This window comes from Phodopus roborovskii, unplaced genomic scaffold (assembly GCF_943737965.1).
Source record: "Phodopus roborovskii unplaced genomic scaffold, PHOROB, whole genome shotgun sequence".
Taxonomy (NCBI): domain Eukaryota; kingdom Metazoa; phylum Chordata; class Mammalia; order Rodentia; family Cricetidae; genus Phodopus; species Phodopus roborovskii.
In genome coordinates, this window is record NW_026126459.1 from 1,693,710 (window position 1) to 1,715,969 (window position 22,260).

At 43.1% G+C, this 22,260-nt stretch overlaps 1 protein-coding gene across 2 annotated transcripts in view; it reads right to left on the minus strand.

Annotated features, from left to right (window-relative positions):
* Nucleotides 1-22,260, minus strand: part of Arhgap39 (Rho GTPase activating protein 39) — a 91,267-nt gene that overhangs the window by 19,676 nt on the left and 49,331 nt on the right. For both annotated transcript variants that reach the window (XM_051189254.1, XM_051189253.1), the window contains exons 2-4: nt 18,409-18,575; nt 10,523-10,939; nt 1,842-1,925 (exon numbers count right to left, since the gene is read on the minus strand). In XM_051189254.1, coding sequence (XP_051045211.1) covers nt 1,842-1,925; nt 10,523-10,939; nt 18,409-18,494 — 587 coding nt within the window. In that variant the 5' untranslated portion in view covers nt 18,495-18,575. The remainder of the gene's footprint in view (nt 1-1,841; nt 1,926-10,522; nt 10,940-18,408; nt 18,576-22,260) is intronic.

Here is a 22,260-nt window from a genome sequence, read left to right on the forward strand (position 1 = left end):
GGGAAATGTTGAGATATATAGAGGTGGTCTCAATGATGCAGCTTCCATGAGGTCATCATGCATGATGTGGTAGGATTTTGCAGTGATGCAGATGTTCTGCCTATTTTATATTCCTGTAAGCAAGCCCAATAAACTGACATGTTCACTAAGTTAGTTTTGAGTGGAATCATTCCCGTGGTCTATACAGATGGAAAAGCAATACAAAAAGGGGGCAGAGGAGAAGGCTGGGATGTATTGCATCAAATAGCCTCCGGCCTATAACTGAGATCAGACCATCTCCCCTGCTGAGGGATGGGACACTTTCCAGGTTGTATCAGACATCAGTACCCTCGGCTGGTCATTGGAATGCAGCAGAACCCAGAGGGTCCTCCTGATTTAGACATGAAGCTGCTGGTTTTGTGCTGTCCAGGTCCACCCGGGAGACCATATGGGGTTCTAAAAGGAATTTCTAATGGTATCCTTGCTAGCAGGTAAAAGGGAGTGACTGTTATATAGGTGATGAAAATGCAGCACATAGGGTTAGAGAGATGGCTCAGAGGTTAAGTGCACTGGCTGCCCTTCCGAAGGTCCTGAGTTCAATTCCCAGCAACCACATGCTAATTCACAACCATACAAAATGAGATCTGGTGCCCCACTCTGGCCTGCAGGCATACATGCAGGTAGAACACTGCATAAGTGATGAATAAGTAAATCTTAAGAAGAAATGAAAAATGCAACATAGACAGGTAGCTACAGAGACAGTAGCTACTACAGAGCTGGAGACCTGGGACTTTGAGGAGGGCCTTTAGGCCTCTCTAGAGGCTGGACATGTTAGCTAATGTGGCTGGTGTGTTTTTATAGGGCTGAGAGTAGCTGAACTGATAACATGGAGACTGATTTATAAAATGACCCCTGAGTGGGCTTGCTTCTCCCATCTGCCACCCATACCTAAGATATCCAGAAAAGCCTAGATAGCCTCTTTAGTTCACTGGGACTTGTGGCTGTAAGGGTACCTGCTTTCCTGAAAACATTACAGGTATCTATTTACAGATGGTGATGAGCAAGTTACCAGTGCGTCAGGCCCCTGATTTTGAGGTTGAGGGGTGATAGCTACCCATGGCTGGCAGGACTGTGGCAGTGCTTGTCAACCAAAGATGGGCCCATCTGTCATAAAGAGTGCATCTCCGTGCCCACTACAGAGTCATGGAAAATCTCAAGCCACAAGCTGAGATTTGATTTGTCACCATGAAGATAACAACCAGACCCATATTGCTGATGTGAAAACGAAGCCCAGGGAGGAACAGACCTGTAGTTGCATAGCTACATTAAGGACTGGGTCTGATGTTGATTCTCTTCCATAAATTCAAATCTTGAAACAAGTCAAACTGGCTAAGTAAATTCTCAAGGCCTCTCAATGTTTTCAACTTCTTCCCCAGGACCAATGTTGTTCCTGGGAGGTCTGGGGTAAGGACCCCTGACCACCCTTTGGGATAACACTCTGCTTTATGCAAACCAGTCACCAAGAAAGAAGACTATAGATGGCTGCTACCTTTCTGTTTGGGGGCCTGGAGCCAAGCCAGAGCTGCTTCCTCCCTATGACTACCTTGGCTCTAAAGTGGGTGGTCAATGCTGCCCAGGGGTGGAACACACATTAAGGATCCCTCATATTCCATCCCTGAGGAGATGAGAGTACCAAGGATCTTCTAAAAATGTAATTCCCAGTGAAGTTAGGGCAATTTTAAGTGTCCTCTGCCCACACCCAGGGTGCTGGTGGTCTTTATAGCCTCTCCTGGCCCTCCTATTGCTTCTTTTTCAACCAGTCTCTGTCCCAGCTATTTCAACACTAGCCCACCCAGTCCTACCTGTAGTGAAGGAGCTGTCCATCAGCACTGTGGTCTCGGTAAACCTCATAGTCTTTCTCCAGGAGCACACCTGGCGGTGAGCAACTGAAACAGCAGAATGAAAAGACAAGAGTTTAAGTGCAGTATGTTGTGATATTTCGTTTGTGCTGTGACAAATAAAGCTTGCCTGAAGATCAGAGGGTGAAGTTAGCCACTAGTTCACCATAGAAACTGGTCAGTGGTGGCACATGCCTTTAATCCCAGCACTCGGGAGGTGAAGACAGGAAGTGATACGGTGAGGAATGACACAGGAAAGAAGCAACTGGTGGCTGCTCCTGATTCTTTGATCTTCCAGGTTTTACCCCAATATCTGGCTCCTGGTTTTTATTGATAAGACTAATTAGGATCATGCTTCAGCAGTACTTCAAACACACATAGCTGCCCCTCACTTCACTTGGGATGATCTGAGTGGCATGTCATGTGTTCCTTTGTTCCTTCCCTCTTCTTAGTTTATAGATAGGGTCTCACTAAGCAGCCTGGCACTCACAGAGACCCATCAGCTTCTGCCTTCTGAATGCTGGGATTACAAATGTGCATCACATGCTCCTATGTCCCTTTCTAAGGTCGAAGCAAGAATTTCTTTAGTCCTACATCCAACTCCTCCAAGTAAGAACAGCTATAGTGGCCTGCCTAGAGGCCATGGAACAAGCAGGCCAGGACACCAGCCTTGTCCTAGAATGGGAGCCACTATTCTAAGGGCTCAGAGACAGGACTAGTGAGAGCTTCCACCAGGAATGACAACCAGAGGAGACATGCTACAGAGACTTTCCTGGGGGCCCACTGCAGTCAAGACAGTATGATGTAGGCTCTTGCCACCAATATGTAATACAGTTTTGAAAGGGCCAGACAACATAGTAAGTAGAGGGTAGATTGGCTGGTTTACTGTTTGGAAGAAAGAAAATTCATTATCAGTTGTCAATCTTTATTATTTTGGAGGCTAGGGCTTTACCATGTAGCCCTGGCTTGCCTAGAACTCACTATGTGGCCCAGGCTGTCCTCAAACTCACTGAGCTCCTTTTGCCTCTGCCTCCCAAGTGCTGGACTTAAATGTGTGCACCACCATACCCAGTCTAGGTGTTGTAACCTACCCTTCACTTAAAAAAGTTAAAGAACATGGTCTGGAGAGATGGCTCAGCAGTTAAGAGTACCAGCTGCTCTTCGAGAGGATCTAGGTTTTGAGTTCAATCCCCACCATGGTAGCTCACAACTGTCTGTAACCAGTTCCAGTTCTGGATACCAGAATCCTCACATAAATCCTCACATAAACATACATACAGGCAAAACACCAATGCACATAAAATACAAATAAATTACTTTTTAAAAAGTTAAAGAACAGCATTATTAGGAAAATACATATTACATATAATTGTGAATTGCTAAATTATAGAAAGATAAAAAAATATCCTGATGTCTTTTTAGACCTGTATTCCATTCACACACATTTCCACCTATAGTTGTCTCCAGCTTGACCCTGAAGATCTGTATGTGAGCTGAAGACAGAGAAAAAGCATCATCAGGGTTACATATATCCATCCTGGGGGCTAGTGTGAATTCCTCAAGATGGGAAGATGCTAGATTACTAGTAAACTCCTTTGAGATTCATTACATTCCAAATATGGAACACCTTTCCATTATTTTGTATTCAAATATGCACCTTAAACTATCCTCACAGATCTGGGTATAGACCTATGAAAAGGTCCTCATCATTTGGCAAGACCCACTGCCATTTTGTCCTTCACAAACTCCTGGTTCAAGACACTGAAGACCCTGAAATGAGATCTCCCTACCTGGGCTACCTACCAAGTAACTATACAGGGCTGGTCTATAGCTAGGCTTTATTTCCTTAAGTACATAACTACCTGTGGCATTTCTGCTTTTGTTTTTGTTTCCCTATGTAGCCCTGGCTGCCCTGGAACTCACTCTGTAGAACAGGCTGGTCCCAAACTCACAGAAATCCACCTGCCTCTGCTTCCCTGAATTAAAGGTTCGAGCCACCACCACACAGCAGTCTTTATTTTTTATATATATATTTATTTATTTTTCGTTTTAGCTTTTCTGCTCTTTAACTGACTGTTTCTTCATGATGGTAACAGCAACAACAAAAATAAAATAGAAGTCTAAGATATAAGTTAAAAATGAAGATCACTGGTGACTCACATGTTCAAGGCCCTGGGTTCAATCTCAAGCATTATTCTCACCAAAGCCTCACATTTATCTGGGCTTAGTGATTCATGCTTGTAACTTCAACTGGGAGGCTGAGGTTTAAGGCCAGCTGGAGACCCTCTTCATAAGCCAGGTGGTAATGGTGCATGCCTTTAGTTACAAGATTTGGGAGGCAGAGACAGGTGGACCTCTGTGAGTTCAAGGCCAGCTTGGTCTACAAGAGTGAGTTCTACAACAGCAGAAACCCTGTCTCCAAGAACCCTCTTCACAAACAGATAAATGTAAGGTCAATAAATGTTGGGTCAAGACAGTAATACTTGGCTGTGATACATAAGGGAGGGCCTAAGAGATAGCTTGGGGGGGGGGGTAAAGAGCTTGAGGATGAAGACATGCACCTGTAACCTTAGGCTGGGAGCTGGACACGGGAGGATCCTTGGAGCTGATGGGCCAGCATATCTAGCCAAAATGTCAAGCTCTAAGTTAGCAGGAGATGCTGTCTCAAAAAATAAGCTGAAGAGTGATAGACAAAGGCTCCTGAAGTTGACCTCTGGTCTTTTCAAGCACACACAGAGAATGGCATACACACGTTGCACATGTGTGTGTGTGCGCGCGCGCACACACACACACACACACACACACCACTGAAAAACTGTAAAAATACCTAAGAGAAAATGTTCAAGGTATAGAAGGAGAACTCAAGGGCACCATGACATAAAAGATGGCTGTGTAGAGCTCCCTGGTCATAACAAGGCAGCACTGGGAGAGCCCAGACCCTGAAACTCACCAGAAAGTGCACTTACCAACCAAAACATATGCTATTTTGTTGGTTCACACCAACTCACGCGGAAATTTGATTCCAACCTAAGGAAAGGAAAGGTCTTGAAGAGGGATGAGGAAATGTGATCACCCCCATGAGGGCTGCTGAGTTTCTGTGGGGGCATCATGTTTTTAAGAGATTTGTGAGAGCGAGGAATGGTGGAGTAGGTCAGCTCCTTTGTCTCTCCTGCCTGCACTTTATCATGAGCCAGTTTCCTCCATGAATCACCCTGCTTAAAAATATCTCACTATGGGAGCGGAAAATGGTCTGAGACAACATACAAGAATTTAGTAAACAGCAATAGAAAATTAGGAAGATAGCAAGTATTTAGAAAGAAGTCCTATGTCTAAAGGTCAAGAGAGCACACTGTTCACACTGAGAATGCAATGGCTAAAATGTCATAGAACTCATGATCTCCTGCCTCTGCCTCCTCAGCATATCCTTCTGATGTGTGCAGAATACTGTACAGTATTTCAAAAACTGCAAGGATATGTACCAGAAAATCAACACTAGATGGCACTAAGGTGTTTTATTTTTGCTTCTGTATGGTCATGTGTTTCAAGACCAAATGAATGACAATTATTGACAAAAGCTAGCAGTCAATATCTTCAAATATAAAATTATGATATAGTAGAAAGCTAGAAAACAATAAATGACATATGTAAACATAACTCCAATATACCTATGTCCATATCTGTTTCAGGCTGGTTATGTTATGTCTGGCTGGTCATCAAATGCCATAAGCATGGGGCTTAGTCATCAGTCACCCTGCAGGTTCCCTGTGCTCACTGCTGTGTTACACTGCAACAGGGCATGCTGGGCACAGCCCAATGTGTAGATACCCCTCCTTAGTCTCATGCTCTTTCCTCTGCCAGGGTACATATGGAAAGACCATTCCACCTGCCCGCTACTCTCACTTCCATATTCCAGAGGACTCCATGGTTCTCAAGGCTGCTCTCTAACATTGATTCATATAACTAAGGGCACCTTGGACCTTAGGGATCATGCCTCCTTCTACATCCCACCTCCAGACACCAGTACCTAGGTAGAAGGAGGCAATATAACCTGTTCCCTAGACTTTTGCCAAAGGTTGGAACACATCTCTGATCCTCATTAATCACCAATGACCAGTTAGTTGGTCCTGAGTTGGGACAGGGACAAGAGCAGCACCTACTGCATGGGCAGTCTGCTAGATAATCAACCAGATCCTCAGACATCCATGGGGTTAAGACAAGGAGCAGCACCAAGGAAGAGGTGTTCGAGAGGGAGGTTTCAGCAGTTAAGTAGAATTAGGAATAGGAGGGGAAGTCAGTCATGCTCTAGGAAATATAGCCTTTTGTTGAGGCATAACAGGAGCTCTAGCCACATGGGTTAGCTATTTTAAAAAAATGGCTACAGTTTAAATCAGGGGTCAAATAACTATAGCCAATTCTAGCCTGCCTACTTCCTTTTTTTTTTTTTTTTTTTTTAAATAAGGCCTGTGAGCTAAGAATGGTTTTTATGTTTTAATGGTGGAAAATATTTTATGATATGAAAAATGCCTGGTATTCAAATTTCTTAGCACCATGACTTGCTCCTATACTGTGTGTAGATGCATCTGTGACAAATGGCAGAGCTGATCAGTCATGAGAGAGACTCAACATGGTTCTTATAACTCATGTATTGTCCAATGGCAGAAAATCACAACTATGCAGCTGAAGCTTGACAACATTTAGCACCTCATCACGATGTAATATCAGAGAAGACTGATAACATCAAAACAACAAAAGGAAAATGGACCCTAAATGTCATGTTCTCAGCACAGTAAACCGGGTTGGTGAACACAATTTTTATAACACAGTGGCATGTCACAGTGCTAAGAGAACACATTTTAGCATTACTGAGCACAATATTCTCAACTTATATGATGCCCCCAGTGATTTTAAATGAAAGTAGAAATCTCTTATTTATATTGTTTTGTTTTTAAAGAAAATTTTGAGAGGGGCATTGGTGGCGCACAGAAAGTAGAAATCTCAAGATGGAATGTATTATTATAGCACATTTACTGAACCAAAATGAAGATCACCATTAGAAAAAAGAAAAGTGAGTTTCTGTTTCTGTCTTTCATGTGCATAAGAATTTAAGAGCAGAGGTTGACATTATGTGTCTTGTTGGTTGTCTTCCACCTTAGAGTTTGAGACAGGATTTCTCACTTAGATAAAATGGCTGATCAGAGAGCTCTACCATCTTCACCCCCACATAACCACGGTTACAGATGTGTTTGACTGTGCCCATAGTATTTATGTGGGTGCTAGGGATCTGAATTCAGGTCCATATGCCTGGAAGGCAGGACTAAGCCATCTCCCCAGCTTGAGTGTCTCACTTTCTTAGTCAAGCAGGGAAAGCTGCTCACTAATGATGAATTAAATTGTATTGATTACAGTAGCCAAAACAGTATGTCCAGATATAATAAATTTGCCTAAGACCACTAGCCTTTGAACAGACAGTTTCTTCTGTAGGTGAGGCCTACAAGAGACATATAACAGTCATTGTAATTCAATGGCTATGGCCCCTGATGACATAACACAGTACTGATACCAATCAATTTTTCAAAAGTCAGAGCTAAGCTTAAATAATAAGGAACTACCTTCTATAAACTGTCTATGTAAAAAGAAACAAACAAACAAAAAAAAAAAAAAAACCCAAAAACTACAGCAGAGAACATGTTAATAAGCCCAGTATATTAGTTATCAATGTGACAAAATGCCTGATGTAACAGGAGGGAAGTTTCTGCCTGTGACAAACAGTCTCCATTCTGTCTGTGCCCATGGTGAGACAGAGCATTACATCTGAAAGGAGGGAGGAGAACAGAGGTGTTCAATTCACAGCAGTGGGAAGGAGGGAGACACATGCACAAGGGCCAGAAACAAGATACACATTTCAAGGAGAGACTCTCGGTGACCTACTTCTTTAAACAGGCCTGCCCCCATTAGTTCATTAAGTTGCGATTTCATTAATGGATTGATGTCAGTGCCTGTGTAATCCAATTATCTGTCAACACCACCACTAGGTGGGGACAAAGCCTTCAACACATGAACTCCCCCCCCCCCCCCAGACGGTTTCTCTGTGTAACAGGCTGTACTGGAGCAGTCTTTGTAGACTAGGCTGGCCTTGAACTTACTGAGATCAGCCTGCCTCTGCCTCCCAGGTGCTGGGATTAAAGGTGTGCATTATCACCACCGGGCAACATGGGAGCCTTTTAGGAGAAACATGTCATACCCCCAAAATAACACAGTTAAAACACTAATTTAGCGCAACCTGAAGTACAAATTGCCAAAATGTGTTGCAAATAACCATGCTAAGAGTAAGTGTGTATTAAGGACTTAGGAGAACAATTTATAGGTTATATTTTTCTGTAAATCCAATCTGTCATGAACTATGGAAATGCCAGTGTTAACAACAAATTTCACTTGTACTCATAGACCTAGCTTTAAATAATTTCACTAAAATTTGTTGTTGTTGTTGTTAGAAATTAGAGCTAACCTAAGTATTGTTGATTTGCCCCACCACACAACATGCTAAAAGCTTGGAAGGAATACAATTAAATTATGATTTTTTTTTTTTAGACTAAGTGAAAACATTGAAATTTTCTGAATCAGAAAAAGTTTTCAGTCATGCAGCCTAGGCTAGTCTCAAATTTGTGATTCTCCTGCAGACTCTCAAATGCTGATATTAGAGATGTGTACATCACACCCAGCATTGCTGATGTTTCTTTTCTTTCTTTTTCTTTCTCTGTTTTTTTCAAGACAGGGTTTCTCTGTGTAGCTCTGGCTGTCCTAAACTCACTCTGAAGACCAGGCTGGCCTTGAACCCACAGAGATTAACCTGCTTCGCCTCCTGCAGGATGGGATTAAGGGTGTGAGTCACCACCTGGCCTGTTAATGCTTCTTAGTGAAGTAAGCCTACAATCCAAAGGCAAATAGTGCTCCCACATGAAACACGGGGATGGGGGGGTTAGGATAGGGGATGCGGGGGCAGCAGTCACTTTGTGGGTGACTGATGTCTCAATCATAGACAACTTTAGCTGTTTTATTTTCCAAGCTGTCAAAAAAAAAAAAAAAAAAAAGATATGATCCCATTTCAACACATACCTGTAGCAGATATAACTGCAAGATTTTCAGACAAAATGCAAAGGAAATTAGTTTTAAAATACATCTGATTGTGTGACTAAGGAGAGCCTATCTAACCACCCATCAGGTGCCATTAATCTGGAAGGCATGCTGGGCTTGGTGGCTCATGCCTGTAATTCTAGCAATAGGAAAGATGAGGCAGGAAGACTGCTATTAGTTTGAGGCCACTTTGGGCAACATAATGACTTCCATATTAACCTAAGCTATAGTGAGACCCAGGCTCAAATAAAGAAACAAAAATAAAAATTAATATCAAGAGAAGAATCTAACTGAGCTTGATATATTGCCATCTAAATGATGGTTATGCTTATTTCAAATTACACATTCATGGACAGATCTCCTTACTTAGCAACATCTACCTGTGTGAAGAGGCAAAACTTTTGTCACAACTCACAACATATGAATACTTGCCATTGGTTTTCTTTTGACACTTTCTTTGTGTCTTTGTGTGTATTTGTGTGCCTGTGTCTGGAGACCAGAGGGTGGCATCTGATGTTGTTCTGGACCAGTGTCCACCTTAACTTTTGAGAGAGGGTCTCTCAGTGAAATGAGCTACACTTGCTGGCTAGCAGGCTCTGGAGACATCTGTCTTTGTTGTACCCAGGCTAGGCTACATATGTATGACCACACCTGATTTTGTTTTTTGAGATAAGGTACTTTTGGATGTCTCTCAGAACACAGCCCTAAGTGCTCTCTGTTGAGGCAGATGTCCTCCTTCATGTGCAGCATGCTTGTTCTCATAGGGCAGTACTCTGGCTGACAGTGTGTTCTGCAAAGAGAACACCCAGTCAGCTGGACCTGGCCCAGAATGAACACAGATGATGAAATTAGCAAGTGAGGGCATTAAAGAGTAATTCAAAGTGTATTCCATATGCTGAAAAGGTTAGAAGAAAGAAAAGAACACATTGAGATAACACAGCAAATAGCAACACTTGCCTGATGACCTGAGTTTGATGGAAAGAATCAGCTACACAAATTTGCCTCCTGACATCTACATGCACATTGTAGCACATGTGTGTTACTCCCACACACACTCCAACAACAATAATAAAATAAAGTTTAAAAAAGAGGGGAAAGGAGACTGGAGAGATGGCTCAGAGTGGTTAAGAGCACTGGCTGCTCTTCCAGAGGTCCTGAGCTCAATTCCCAGCACCCACATGGTGGCTCACAACCATCTATAATGGGATTCTGGCAAGCAGGTGTACATGCAGGACACTCATACATAAAATATAAATAAAATTTAAAAATAAAAAAGGGGCGGAAGTTAAACAAGGTAAACAGAGGCATAAGATACAAAAACCATAAAATGACCCTAAAAGCTAAAGTTGTAGAGATGAGAAGCAAGAGATAAACCTCTGTTGGTAGAGTGCCTAGTATGTTTAAAGCACTGCACCACGTAAAACAAAATGTGACTGCACATGCCTATAATCTTAGTAGAGACCCTTTTCTCAGTACCAACACCCCACCCCCATTTCCCAGCCCTGCCTCCTCACCTGCTACGCTCCTCCGAAGTGACCAAGGTGGTTGCCCGCCCGCTGCGAACTGGCAGCTCCTGTGCCCTTTCTTCGGGCTCTGGCTCCAGCGAGGATCCGGTGCTGCCTTCTCGGCTGCCTCTTCCCGGGCTGCTGTCTGCAGAGGCGCGCGGTGATTCGGTGTTCTGCTTCAGTGTCTGCAGTTTAGCCAGAGGAATGATGTCGCAGTTCTGTGGGCGATGCCACACAGTGCGCTGTGAGGCGGCGCTGTAGTAGTAGAAGCGTGATGTGTTTGGGTCGAAGAGCTCCCACCACTGGTCTTCACTGGTACGCTTGATGCGCACGCCTGCTGGTGGGTCCCATACGCACTCCCCGGTGACCAGGTTGGCATACATACGTTCTCGAGTGCGTGGTTCGATGATCTCCACCCACTCCAACCTGCAGGGGACAAGGGCATCAACCAAGACACCAGCTCCCTTACATACTGGACAGGGGCTTCCATCAGCTGCTGAGTGCTCTTGTATCTGGTATTTCCTAGGGACCCTCAGGACAGCAGGCCACAAACTACTGTCCCTGTCTGGTTCTTACTCTTCAACCCTGTAATTCTTTTTATTTATAAAAATGTAAAGCACACCAAACAAGGCCATGTTATTGAATACGAATATGTTTGATGTCAGTCTATAAATGTTTAAAGACTGCCTCCAAGTTTTTGTTTAGTTAAAGTTTATTTTATTTTTATTTGTGCTTTTATTTATGTATGTGTATGTGTGCTATGAGCCTAGCTTTTACATGGGTGTAAAGGATCTGAGCTTAGGTTCTCACTCCATCAGCAGAGCTAGCTCCTCCATTCATGCCTTCTGTCTCCCTTTAAAAAGGATCTGCTCTCTCTCTCTTTTTTCAGAATTTATAATGAAAAATTTCAAATGTGACAATACAGCAAACATAGCAATGATTTCTACATATGTGGTTTCAATTATATTTGTGATTACTAATGTAGTCAAACACTTTTCTTAAATTCCTGAAAAACTCACAAGGAGCGTAGATTTTCTTTGTTCCTTACTGGTCCCTGGAGTTTTATTTTAGCCACTGTTCTAGACAGACACTCTCAATGACGTGTCATGAGTATCTATTTTGTGGTTTGTCTTTTGAAGAAAACAAGTTTTAACCTTAACTAGTTGGATTTGTAAATCATTCATGATTGCTCCTATTTCTTTCTAGTTTAGGAAATCTGCTGTACTTGTAGGACAAGCAAATTCTCTTATAAATTGACTTCTCAAAGTTTTATAATGTTGCCATTTATCCTGCGTCTTGGACTGATTTGTTTCTTGTGACATTTCATTTTGCTAAAAAGTATCATTTCTCCCATGATGGGCAAGAGCAGCTCTACCAGATCCAGGTTTCAAGTGAACATTTCTGTCCAAGATCCCGCTGTCCAGCTCTGGCTCAGCATGTGTTAGGGGAGCTTAGCAAAAAATCAACAACCTTGCCATGCTTTGGTTGTTATTCTTACTTTTTTTTTTTCCAGAGTGAGAGATGGACCAGGGGCTTTGCATGTAGTAGCACGTATTTGTTCTGTCACTGAGCTATGCCTCAGCTTCTATTACTCTTTTTTTTTCTTCAAAGAGACTCACGCAGCCCAAGCTAGCCTTAAATTCACAATCCTCTTGCTTTGCCCTCCCAAACAGCTAGTATTACAGATGTGTGCCACTGTACATTCATGTTTATTTAGTGTGTATGTGTTTATTTGGGTGCATGTTTGGAAATCAGAGGACAACTTGTAGGAACAAACTCAGTTTGCCAGGGTTGGCAGTTGTCACCTTCACCTTCTAAGACATCCTGCTAGTAGTCTTAGTTCTTGACTATTCTTAACCTGTTTTTAATTCCTCATGAATTTTAGAATTGGCCCGCTAACTTCCACACACTACCCTGTTGGCATCTTTGTGAACTCTGAATTAATACTGATTGACTCATGGAGAACAAAGACATCTTTGTGGCACTGACATCTATCCAAGGGACATCCATCTAGGTCTAAGGGCCTGTGTGCTGTGGCTCTCCACTGGTGATGACTGGCAATTCCATAGGCTGGGGAGTATAAATGCAGGGCCTGCCATGGTACAAGGCAATGAATATGTCATGTGGGATTTTGAGACACAAGGGACATTAAGTGAGGTAGCTAGCACTCAGGTGTACAGACTGACAGGCAATGCTGACACTATTCAGAACACCTGTGGAGATACTGGTGCAAAGTCAGTTTGCCTTTAATCCCAGCACTCAGGAGGTAGAGGCAGGTGGATCTCTGTGAGTTTGACACCAGCCTGATCTACAGAACAAGTTCCAGGACAGCCAGGGCTAAAAGAAGAAACCATGTCTCAACAAACAAACAAACAAACAAACAAACAAACAAACAACAAAAAAGAATACTTTAAAGGTTAAGTGTATATCTTATGAGTATATGTAGTGAGGATAATCTACCTCCTCTCAGAGCTGGAACAGGGTCTGTTTGGCCTGGGTTCTCTGGGTCAGGAAAAGAGGGCAGCCAGGAACCTATAAAAGATTCCCTCCAACACTGGTAGGTGGCATTTGAGCTCAGCACTCCAAATCCAATCTCCTGTCAACCCCAATACAGGGCATAGATAGCTGGGTATTACAAGTCTGAATTGTAGGGTGATGTTGCATATATAGGGCTATGGGGAGTCCCCTCATGGCTTTAAAGCTGTGTCATTTCTGTAGCCTTTTGCAGAGAGATCAGAATGGACTCAGGATGCATCTTTTCTCAGGGTGGCCCCAAGTAAGTCTAAATGTTTGTACACTGGGGATTCATTCAAGAGTCTTTGGACAGAGGGAGGAACAGATGAGATGGACAAAGGGTCACCATGAGTCTAAGAAGGTAAGATACACCCACATACCAGGAGGAATATATGCATTACCCATACCTTAGGGCCAAGACCCTTCTACAGGCCATCCAGCTATAGGCCACTCACTTCTCCTTGCCCTAGTTACAGAATGCATTCACTCCATGTTCACCCCACATGTGGTCATCATTCAGAAGGTTCTGACAGGGGCAGGCAATGGTGGCACATGCTATTAATCATAGCACTCAGAAGAAGGCAGAGGCAGGTGGATCTCTGTGAGTTCCAGGCCAACCTTGTCTACAAGTTGAATTCCAGGACATCCAGGACACCAGAGAAACCCTGCCTCAAAAAAAAAAAAAAAACAAAACAAAACAACCCAAACCCAAACCAAAAAAGAAGATCCTGACCTTACATAACATGAGCCCCTCTGGGGGACCCAATGGTAAACCGAGGCTACTGGCTCTCTTTGACTGGCCTTCCTGACACAGTATGGGGCCAGAACAGAATATGCCACTAACAATGCCAGCAATACGTAACTATGTCCTCTGTGAAGCCACATCAAGTTTCCCATCACTAGTGACTACACATTCAACTTCTGCCAAAGCCTGAGGCAGGAGTAGTAGTCATACTGACTATGCCCTCATGCCAATGAGTGCAGATAAGCTGTACCGCAAGTTCCCGGCATCAGATGGTCAGATTCCCTCAATTCTGCTGCACTTTCTGCCCAGGCTATTTGCTGACTGAAGCTGGGAAAAGCTTCTAGGATTGGTAACTGGGTCATCTTAATCTTAGAGCTCCTCACAGCTGTGCTGACCTCAGAGTGAAGTCCCAGCAGAGATCACAACATTCATTTCCTAGACTTGACCATTCACATTCTCCTCTTCAATCTGAAGCACATAATACAGGCAGTGTACCTCGGGTGGACACAAGCACATGTTCATGGCATAAAGAGCTTCTCCAGATCATGCCCTGGAACCATTACCCTCTACCCTTGTCAGCACGGACCCAGCTTTGTAGCAACAACTCTGGCCAACAAACACCTCAGGACTTGGCTGGTGCTTTAGTGAAGACAGATTTGTAGACAGAACACTAAGAAGGAAAATCAAACACAGACATACAGAGAGATGTGCATAGGGACTCCACGGAGCTCCTGAACTAGAGCCCAGAAGGTTCTCATGGAAGGTCAATGGAGAACAAGGCGGTAACTTCTAGATAGATGAATGGAGCTGTTAAAGGACAGAGGGGCAAAGTTAGAAGAGGAAGCAAGATTTTTGGCCTGAGTGGTTATAAGAATCAGGGCCACATAGGTTCATGGGGCAGAACTTGATATACACACTGACCATGGCTGAGGACAAACACAGCAGGTTGACTTGTTCCACAGGGTCAGCAGTCTTTCTTCAATGCTGTGAGAGGCCTCAGGCACCTCATTCTTTTGGGTAACTTCTCCCCACCAACCTTCTCCCCAATCTACCTTAGATATTATCAAAGCGGGGGTTTTCTCCAAAGAATTTTCTTGGATGACAAAAGAAAGTTATTGAGTACAGAACAATCTCTTAATCCCTAAAAGAAACAATTCTAAGTCTTAGTTTTGTTTAAGCCCTTTCAAATGAATGCAATTCAATAATCCTAACGCAACAAAGAATGGGGTTTATTCCCTTTGCATTGCATTCCTGTGCATGTGGGCAGAATCCCAGCCCTTTAGGAACATTCTTGTCATCTGGGGGGGTGGGAGGCAACATTCAATCAAGACAGAGAATAAAAGGTAGATGAGAGTGGGGAGCCCAGGAACTGACATCTAAAGCACACACCTTTAATCCCAGCATTTAGGAGGCAGAAGCAGGTGAATATCTGAATTGGAGGCCAGCTTGGCCTACAGAGTGAGATCCAGGATAGCCAGGGCTATACAGAGACACCCTGTCTCAGAAAAAAACAGAACAGAACAAAACAGAAAACAAAAAAACAAAATCAGTAACAAAAAAAAAAAAAAAAAAAAAAAAAAAAAGAATTGTATTTCAGTCTACTTTCAGCTAAAACCCCAACAGAACACCTTTTCATGGGGTACATTTAGACTGAGAATGGACAGGGGGTGTTTGTGTTGTCCCTGACAGATCTACAGGCTGGAGAAATAGGAGGTTTCACAGTTAAGTGAGGCAAGACTCCAGCCAGGATTGCTGGATCTTGGTGGAAAAAAAAAAAAAAAGTAGATCCACACAGATTGATGAGAAACATTAAAATCCTTAAAACTCTCAAACAACAGCCATGAAGCAGGAGAAGGCTTCTTCACCAGGACATAAAACTCTAGGGGACAGTGACATGACATCTAATACACCTGCAGGGAACACAAGCCAAGCCAGATGTGGGCAAACTCTATGGGGTCTCCAACAGGAACTGCTTTCCATAATGAACAGGGGCCTGCACACCAGAAAAGCAGCCTACCTAACAGGATAATTTTCCAGCAGATCAGACTGAGGGGCTGGAAGCTCATTTTCATCAGATATATGAAGACAGATACTAACTCCATGGGCAATGAACCACTTTGATAGGATGAGTACTCTGGCCAGAGCAGGGCACCATGGTAAGAAGGGATCAATAATGAGCACAACGAACAACATCTGGCTCCACAGACAACCTGGACTCAGATAATGTGCCACCAGGAGCCTCTTGGGGCATGAGCATGTCCACACTGCACGGCCCAGGTGCTCAGAGGCATTGGTCACCTGTAGGGCCATCTGTATACTATGTGCAATAGGGAAACTTGGGGCACTGCTATGGAAGTGATTCTGCCTCCCAGATGGTGCCATGTGAGGAAGAGTAAGCACCTAGGACCAGGGGAAGGCCTGGAAGCAGCACAGTAGCCACCATCATGAAGTATCAAACGGTGGCATCAAATGTTGGTGTACACCTTTAATTCCAGCTCTTAGGAGTTGTAGACAGGTGGATGTCTACGAGTTCAAGGTCAACCAGGGCTACACAAAGAGTCTGTTTCAAAAAACCAACCCAAGAGCCAAATAAAGAAGTCAATGGAAGCACATGGGTTAGCTAAAGTACCCCCAGTGCCATAAAACGCTCAGGACACAATCAGATGGTGTGAAATTTCAGAAGAGGTTCCTTTAATAAGGTACCAAGAAATTGGGTCACAGCTGGGGATAGTGGCACACACCTTTACTCCCAGGACTTGGGAATCAGAGGAAGGCAGATCTCTTTGAGTTGAAGATCAGCCTGGTCTACAGAGTGAGTTCCAGGACAGCCAGGGTTACAGAGAGAAACTCTGCCTCAAAAAAAGTGGGGTTGGGGGTGGTGGTGGGAATTGGAGTCAGATTTGGAGTACAAAAGTCAGGCAAATACTTCACACCATTCCCAAGAATAGACTCCAAATTATGCAGTCTATGGGACTGAGGATGACTCAGTGGTAGAACACTTGTTTAGCATCCATGAGGCTCTGCATTTAACTCACAGCACAAAAAACCAAAAAACCAAAAAACAAACAAACAAACAAAAAAAACCCCTTAACCTAGTATTGGAAAACTAAAAGATAAAGAAAAAGTCTTAAAATCAACTGTGACATATATAAGAGGTTATATTGGTTTACTGTCAGAGGCTTAAAACCCAAGCTGCACGAAGACCTAGCCCTCTCGGCAGGTGCTTGCCTGAATCCTGTAAGGGGTTGGTGCTTTTGTTATTGTTTATTTTTATGTGTATGGGTATTTTGTTTAAACATGCCTGTGCAGTGCCTGCAGAACCCAGAAGACAGTTTGCATGCCCTGGAACTGGAGTTACAGATGTTTGTGAGCAGTCATGTGGGTGCCAGGAACTGACCCTGGTTCTCTGGAAGAGTATGCACTCAATGCTCTTAACTGCTAAGCCATTTCTCATCCATTGTTTTTTTGTTTTTGTTTTTTTTTTTTTTTGTTTTGTTTTTTGTTTTGGGGTTTATTTTTTTTATTTTTGTTTTTGATTTTGATTTTTGAGACAGAGTCTTGTGTATCTCAGACTGGCCTCAAACTTTCCATGAAGTAGAAAATGACCTTGATTTCCTGAACTTCCTGTCTCCACTTCCCAAGTACTGAATTATAGACCTGCAATACTATGTTCATTCTATGCAGTATTGGCGAATCAATCTAGGGCTCTGTGTATGGTAGGTAAGTACCAGATGAGTCCAAAGAAACTTCTATGTTGGTTAAGGGTACAAAAGCCATGGAAAGACTGTATAAATCACCTAAATTAAAAAAGGCTGGGGAGAGTCAGAAGGCCGAGAAATTATATACTATATAGGTGTAGAAAGTGCTACAAATACAATAGGGAATGGGTTGGCACTATGGTTCAGGATGATAGAGGCGATCAAAGCCTTGAGTCAATATCAGATCTTATCTGCCTGTTATGTGACTCTCCTAACAGTCATGAAGTCATGACAACACACATGTGCCTGTCCATATGTAACTCAGAAAGGATGGACAACTGACTAACAACTCAGGGCAAGAACCCATGGACATCCCTGGACTGCTCTTATCTTTTTTTTCTCCTGTATGTGTAGAATTACTTCCAGATTAAAAGCTAAAAATTAGAAAAATAAAAAATGAGGTATGACTGGGGCTGGAGAGATGGCTCAGGAGTTAAGAGCACTGGCTGCTCTTCCAGGTGACCCAGGTTCAATTCCCAGCACCCACATGGCAGCTCACAACTGTCTGTAATTCCAATTCCAGGGGATCTGATACCTTCCTACATACTGAATTGATGTCCAGAGTATCTGAGAAGTTGAGCCCAGTTCACATGTCCAGTCGAAACATCAAGGTTTCTGAGGAGCGATGCACTGGTCTCTACCAAGTGTGTAGGTATGGCTGTGGGGGGGGAGGGCGAGACCATTGCATTACAGAGACAGAAGCAAGAATAAGCTCTGGTGAGGCTCTGTGAGAAGGCTGGTGTATGTACATGACTGGGTTCTTTCCAGGGGTGTGCCAAGAGCCCTGGAACCATACTACCTTTGCTGTGGAGGGTGGTTCCCTCCTGGATTTTCCCAGGGCCTGGACAAGTCATCAGAAGTGGACATTGCCTCCTTACCTGGTGCTTGACCCTGAGATTCTGGGCTCCTGCTCATCAACATGGTGGCTTCTGCATTCATAATCCTGTGTCTGTGACATTGCCATCTGCTTCCTTAACGCTGAGGTGAACTCTTGTCAGAGGACCACCAGGATGCCTCCTTCAGCATTAGACAGGAAGCAACCACACTAGGGAGAAAAGAAGTGGCTAAGTACTGATGGAAATGTGGGTATCAGGTGATGGCCCACACCATAAACATGGAATTACAGCATGCAGCTGGCTCAAATGGAAAGCAATCCCCAAGCCTCAAAACTCCCTAGGAAGGGCACTCCCAGGGAAATGCTCTTAGTATCCTGTTGTCTTCTCTTCTACAGAGGGAGGACCTGCTGGCTAAACCCCACTATTTAGATTCCACTTGGGTCAGAGTAGGTGCACATGAACCTGAGGAACTGCAAAGCTAGATGATGCAATGGACTATTCATGCCCCACTAGTGTATGATATCTGGGGCCCCAGCTCAGGGGAGGTTGTTATGGGGATGAAATTGAGCATAATATACCCAAAACACAGGCTTGTGCCCCATGCAAAGCACGGCTCAGGCATGCGAGGCAAACACAAATGTTCTGTGACAGGCTCTCTCATAGACACACTGTGCTGACTAGAGATACACTTGGAAAGGGACCCTTGACCCTATGATCATTCAAGATATAAAGCAGTCCATGCTATAAATGGGAATGCTGGAAAATGATCTTTTAGGAAAAACCAGAGAAAATTTGGTTTTACAGTGGGAACAATCCCTGACACAATCACAAAAGCAGCACACAAAGGGAAAAATAGTGAATTGGATTACAATAAAGTTGAGACTAAGAACACCTATTTATCAAGAAACCAAGAGTAGACTATATATGGAGGCCCACACCTTAATCCTAGCAGTCAGGAGACAGACATGCAGATCTCTGTGAGTTAGAGGACAACATGGTCTTCATAGTGAGTTTCAGGACAGCCAGGGCTACAAAGTATGATCTGAAAACAGGCACGTTAAACATGCAGCAGAAAGTAGAGAGCAATTATGGAAATGGCTCAGTTTCATTCTTCAGGGAAGTGCTCATTAAAGGCATTATATGATATAAAGCACCCAGCAAACTTACATAACAGGAAAGATAAAGACTACTAAATGCTGGCAAGGGCAAGGAAAAGAGCACTTCCATTCTACTGAGAGCTGAAGGGGACATTCCCTAGTATTCCCTAGGAGTATTCCCAAGAGGAGAATACATGCGTATACCCGACCCAAGGCACCCTTAGAATGGAGGCTGCAACTGTTCACAGAGGCCACTGTGACAATACCAGCAGCACTGTCCCAACAGAGAGGGAAGGGATACTCCAAGTGCACACTAATTCCCCAGCAGTGGGAGTGAATCCATGCACACACCAGTTTCCTTCCATAAAGTTCAGAAACGGTTGCTGCTATTAGAATCAGAACCAGCAGGCTCAGGACCAGATGGTGACAGGACAGGATCAGAGGTTGCATGCTGTCACCAGCCACTGCACTGCATCCATAGTGCTGGCTGGGGAAGCTCACAGAGCTGTTGGCAGATGCTCTCACCTTTCTCTACACATGTCCCACTACACCAAAGCCTACAACCATTAGAACAGATTATCACTAGGGTTCTTTCTTCTTATTCTTCACCAACTCCCAGAGGGCATTAGGATTAGGCCCTCTTTCACATCCAAGATATTCCATGAATACTAAGTGCTAATTTAAGGAGAAATCTGAAAAGATTCAGAGTACCAAGTAAGCCGAGAGCTGGCATTTGGGAAACAAAGAAAGGAAGAAAGAGAGAGAGAGGGAGGGAGAGAGAGAGAAAGCAAGGGAGGATGGAAGAAGGAAGGAAGGGAGGGAGGAAGGAAGGAAGGAAAGGGAACCATTATGACCAAGAACAATGAAATTCAGAAAATCATTAGGTCATTCCTTAAAAACATATATTTTACTAAACTGGCAATCTAAAAAATGTATGGATTTCTAGGTATATGACCTATCAAATTTAAATTAAGATGAGATAAACAATTGAAACAGATCTATACAAAGCCAGGATCTAGAGAGATGGCCCAGCGGTTAAGAGCACAGCTGTTCTCTAGAGGACCCTGGTTTGATTCCTAGTACCCACATAATGGCAAGCAACCATTTGCAACTCTAGCTGCAGGGGGCTCATTTCCCTTTTCTGGCCTCAATAGACAATGCATATGGTATACATACATGTAGGCAAAATCCCCATACACACAGTAAGTAAAAATCAATCAATCAATCAATCAATTAATTAAAAATACAAAAATCTCCAAACTAAAAAAGCTCATGCACAGAAAGATTCCCTGGGGAATTTTACCAGACCATCAAAGAAAAACTACCTCTGCTTCTCAGAGTAGTTCATAAGCTAGCAAAGCAGCCATGCTCACCAATACACTACCAATACCACACCAAAAGGAAAGGATGAAATATAACCAAATTCTTTTTATAAAGTTAATATTACTCTGACGCCAAAACAGATAAAGACACAATAACATCACCAATAAAAGAAAATTATAGACCAATTCCCTGGTGATCAGTGTTGCAAAAGTAAGAACTGTGGGGAGCTAAGAAAGCCCTGGCAGAGTATGCAAAGAATGGATAAAGTTCTGAGTGAATGAGTATTGTTGACATGGGAACAGTCCTGTCAAGGACCAATGTCTTTCATGGGTCAGGCTTGAAAAGGGAAAGCCTTTCTCTTCTTCAAGTATGAGAGTTTATGAATGACTGACCAATGTGTGCAAAAAACTAGCAAACCCAGTTTACTCCTCGGGGATGTTTATAGCCTCACCTACAGAGACTGCCTATGGAGACTAGCTAACTCCTCCCTAATAAAATGCCAACACCAAGCCAAGTGGGGATGCCTGCCTTTAACCCCAGCACTTAGGAGGCAGAGGCAAGTGGATCTCTGTGAGTCTGAAGCCAGCCTGGTCTACAGAGTGAGTTCCAGGACAGCCTCCAAAGCTACAGAGAGACACTGTCTCAAAAAACCAAAATAACAAACAAACAAACAAACAAATAAATAAAATGCCAGGGCCATTCTCATCTCAAATCATAGAAAAAAAGCACAGAAGAATTAAAATAGCCAAAGCAGTCCTAAATAAAAGGACACTGATGGAAGTTTACCACACCTGATTTAAGTTCTACTAAAGAGCTATAGTAATAAAATCAGCATGGGACTAAAAAAAAAAAAAAAAAAAAAAAAAAAAAGCAGACACATACAGAAATCAATGGAATGGAATTAAGGACCCAGATATAAGGCCATGCAACTACAGCAAACAATTTTTGATGAAGATATCCAATAACAGGAGAAAAGACTATCTTTAACAATTGGTGCTGGGAAAACTAGACACATGTAGAAGACTGAAACTAGATCTTTCCCTCTGCACAAAAATCAACTCTAAGTGGATCAAAGATGTCAACATAAGACCCGAAATGCTGAAACTGCTGCAGAAAAAAGTAGGAAAACACTTGAAGATATGTGAATATATAAGAGCTTTCTAAATAGAAGAAATGCAAATTATTTTTTAAAATATTTATTATTTTAAAATGAGTGTGCATGCGCATGCTCGCACACATTAGTGCAGGTGCCTATGGAAGGCAGATGGACTTACAGATGGCTGTACACCAACTGACATGGATGTTGGGAACCAAACTCAAGTCTTCTGGAAAATGACCAAAATACTCTTAACAGCTGAGCCATCTCTCCAGCCCCCAAATTACAAATTGTTAGTAAACATTCTTTACAGGTGTTTAACATCTTTATCTGTCAAGGAAACACAAATTAATAACATTCTGAGATTCTATCTGATCT